The sequence below is a fragment of the Helobdella robusta genome (assembly GCF_000326865.2).
Source record: "Helobdella robusta unplaced genomic scaffold HELROscaffold_117, whole genome shotgun sequence".
Lineage (NCBI taxonomy): Eukaryota > Metazoa > Annelida > Clitellata > Rhynchobdellida > Glossiphoniidae > Helobdella > Helobdella robusta.
Genome location: NW_008703650.1, coordinates 7,227 through 10,000, shown reverse-complemented (window position 1 = coordinate 10,000; position 2,774 = coordinate 7,227). Strand labels below are relative to the sequence as shown.

At 30.4% G+C, this 2,774-nt stretch overlaps 1 protein-coding gene across 1 annotated transcript in view; it reads left to right on the top strand.

Annotated features, from left to right (window-relative positions):
- HELRODRAFT_194957 (hypothetical protein) overlaps positions 1-452 on the top strand; it is a gene marked incomplete at its 5' end in the record, with an annotated part of 5,247 nt that extends 4,795 nt beyond the window's left edge. The window contains one exon of the mRNA XM_009013318.1: positions 1-452. This exon is cut by the window's left edge and continues 289 nt beyond it. Coding sequence (XP_009011566.1) covers positions 1-91 — 91 coding nt within the window. The 3' untranslated portion in view covers positions 92-452.
- Positions 453-2,774: the final 2,322 nt, after the last annotated feature.

Below are 2,774 nucleotides of genomic sequence, written 5' to 3'. Positions count from 1 at the left end.
TGGTGTCATCGTCATCGTCGTCGTCACAACGAGTGTCTATTACAATAGAAGGTATCATATTATTAAGAACAATCTATATAGCGCTATTTAAACATTTTCAAAAGCGCTCACAATTCTAAATAAACAAATTTTTGTACGTGATATGATATCAGTTTTGTAATTATAAATTTTTGCTTGCAAATTAAACTTGAGACTATATTATCATGTAGTCGGTTATGTTGGCTTTACCGATTAATTCAGTTACGTCGGTTAAGTCGATTATTCTAGTTGTGTTGGATATTTTATAGTAGAAATCACTTGCACTCTTCAGATGATTGTTGTTACAATTATTATTTTTAAAATTGTCAATTAACATTGTTATTTTTCCATTTTGTTCTGGAGTTATTATTGATCGTTTAACTGTTCATTTTGACGTTGTTCTAACAATATATTGTTCCTGTCACTCAAACCCTCCTTTCATTTCTTCCCGCGTGAAGTCGCCTAAGATAGAGAAATAATAACCAAAATTAAATTTATCACAATATAGCTTTAATTATAATTATCACAGATCATTTTTTAAGTGCCGATCAAATAGAATAACAAATCTTATAATTCGACTAATGTTAGAATGAATATGGTCTAGCTTTAGCTTGGTCTAGAATGTTTAGCATTCTGGCACAGGCACGTTGCATGTCTTGGAGTAAATTAAATGATTTGTTGGGTCCGTTGCAGCCAATTTGGTCTTCTAGATGGTGTGAGAGTTGAATTCATTGGCTCCTTAATGTTTAAATGTAAACGTCTTAGCTAATATTGAGTCCGTGTCTTTGTCGTGAAATGGATATGAACATTTAAAAAACTTTTGGCTACTCGTGCTAGCTCCTAGTTTTTTTTTAAATTTTGAATAAGATGTATAAAATTTCCATCATATTTCACCTTTGAACTTTGAGCCACCGTTTGAAAGATTGACTGATTTTTGTTCATTGGTTCCACCATGTTGCTGCCAGCCAGTGGTACCTAATGGAGTTCTTAAGTGCCGATCAAATAGAATAACAAATCTTATAATTCGACTAATGTTAGAATGAATATGGTCTAGCTTTAGCTTGGTCTAGAATGTTTAGCATTCTGGCACAGGCACGTTGCATGTCTTGGAGTAAATTAAATGATTTGTTGGGTCCGTTGCAGCCAATTTGGTCTTCTAGATGGTTACATTTTGACAACGCGTTTGGGCACGGTTTTTTTCTCAATAAGGAAATTCCGCTGCTGTCGTAAATACTATCTGTATTTATGTGGAAGAAATTTGGATGTATAGTGAAGAATAATTAAGAAAATATTTAATGGACTTTACACGGCTGCTGTGAACTATATATTATATTGCGTTGGTTTTCGTTTTTTTCAATAAATATTTGGAAGCATTTACTTATTGACTAGTAGTAAAGTCTTGGTTGGAATTTTGAAGGAGTTGATCACATTTAATAATTAAATATTTTAACAGAATGAACAACTTATTCAAATGCCTAAAAATTAATTTTGTCTTTTTTATCTGATCATTCTAGAAAAGATGACGCTAAGCTAATCAGATCAACTAAATTTGTTTCAATTATATTAATAAACAACATTTTATGATGTTATTTTCTGTAAGTTATTTATTGATTAATGGAGTTTGTCTGACAAACTAAATTTAACTTATTTATTGGTTAAACCTCTTTTTTGATTGTTTGAGGGATTCATGTGGGATGCGCTTTATTTAAAAAAATTTTCATAAAAATAGATGAATATGTAGAAAACTAACTGCTTTATTTGCAGTTAATAAAAAAAAAACATTGAACCAATTGTTATATATTTTTAATAACTGAACAAATCTAGAGGTTAGATGTTTAAATAGTATTATTTCAATTTCTGGCAACTTTGCGTAGGTCATATTACAACTTATTGCTTCAGTGTGATATCTGCATAGGTTTGTTAAAAACCTTATTTGTATAATACTTTGGATATATGGTTAAGGGTATAAATTAAAACATTTAAATTAGACGCGTGAACAGAGAGATGTTTCAAATGAAAGTGTTTGTGAGATTTGAAAAAAAGTAAAACAATCCGTGCGTGGAACACATACAAAGTTTAATAAAATACTGTCGGACCTCCTTATAACGAACTTCTTTACAACGAAAATCTCTATGCAACGAATTTTTTTTATGTTCCTTGAAATTTTCTATACAATAATACAATAATTTTTTTATAACGAGCCAAATTTATTAAAGTTAAAAAAATATCCGACTAGCAAACATTCTATGAATTGATATGAGCTGTGTTTTTGTACTCCTTTAATTTTCTGGAACCATATTTACTGTTTATGGCTCTAGTATTCTAGTAATTTTTGAGAGTTCTACCTCGATTAAATTCATCGGAATCTGAATCATCGTTGCATGTGACAAAGAGTAAATGTCACTTCTAAAACTTTAATTTTTACAATCACACCATGTATACTTCCTTTCTGTTGTCTAAATAAATGATTAGGAAGTTGTTTTTCGTAATTATAGCGTATAAACACCTTTTAGGCAATATAGAATTTTTTCCCAAACAAATTCTATATAACGAAATTCTATATAACGAAATTTTTGAAGAACGAGTTTTTCTCCGGAACCATCAAATTCGTTTTACGGAGTTCCGACTGTAATTCTGCTTCTATGTCATCTTTGAATGTACATCAGCCAGTGCGTTATTGATAAGCTTCCAGTTACTTAGGAAGTGACCGTAACGAGATTTGGTCTCATGAAAAATAATTTTATAACCGCTATTTA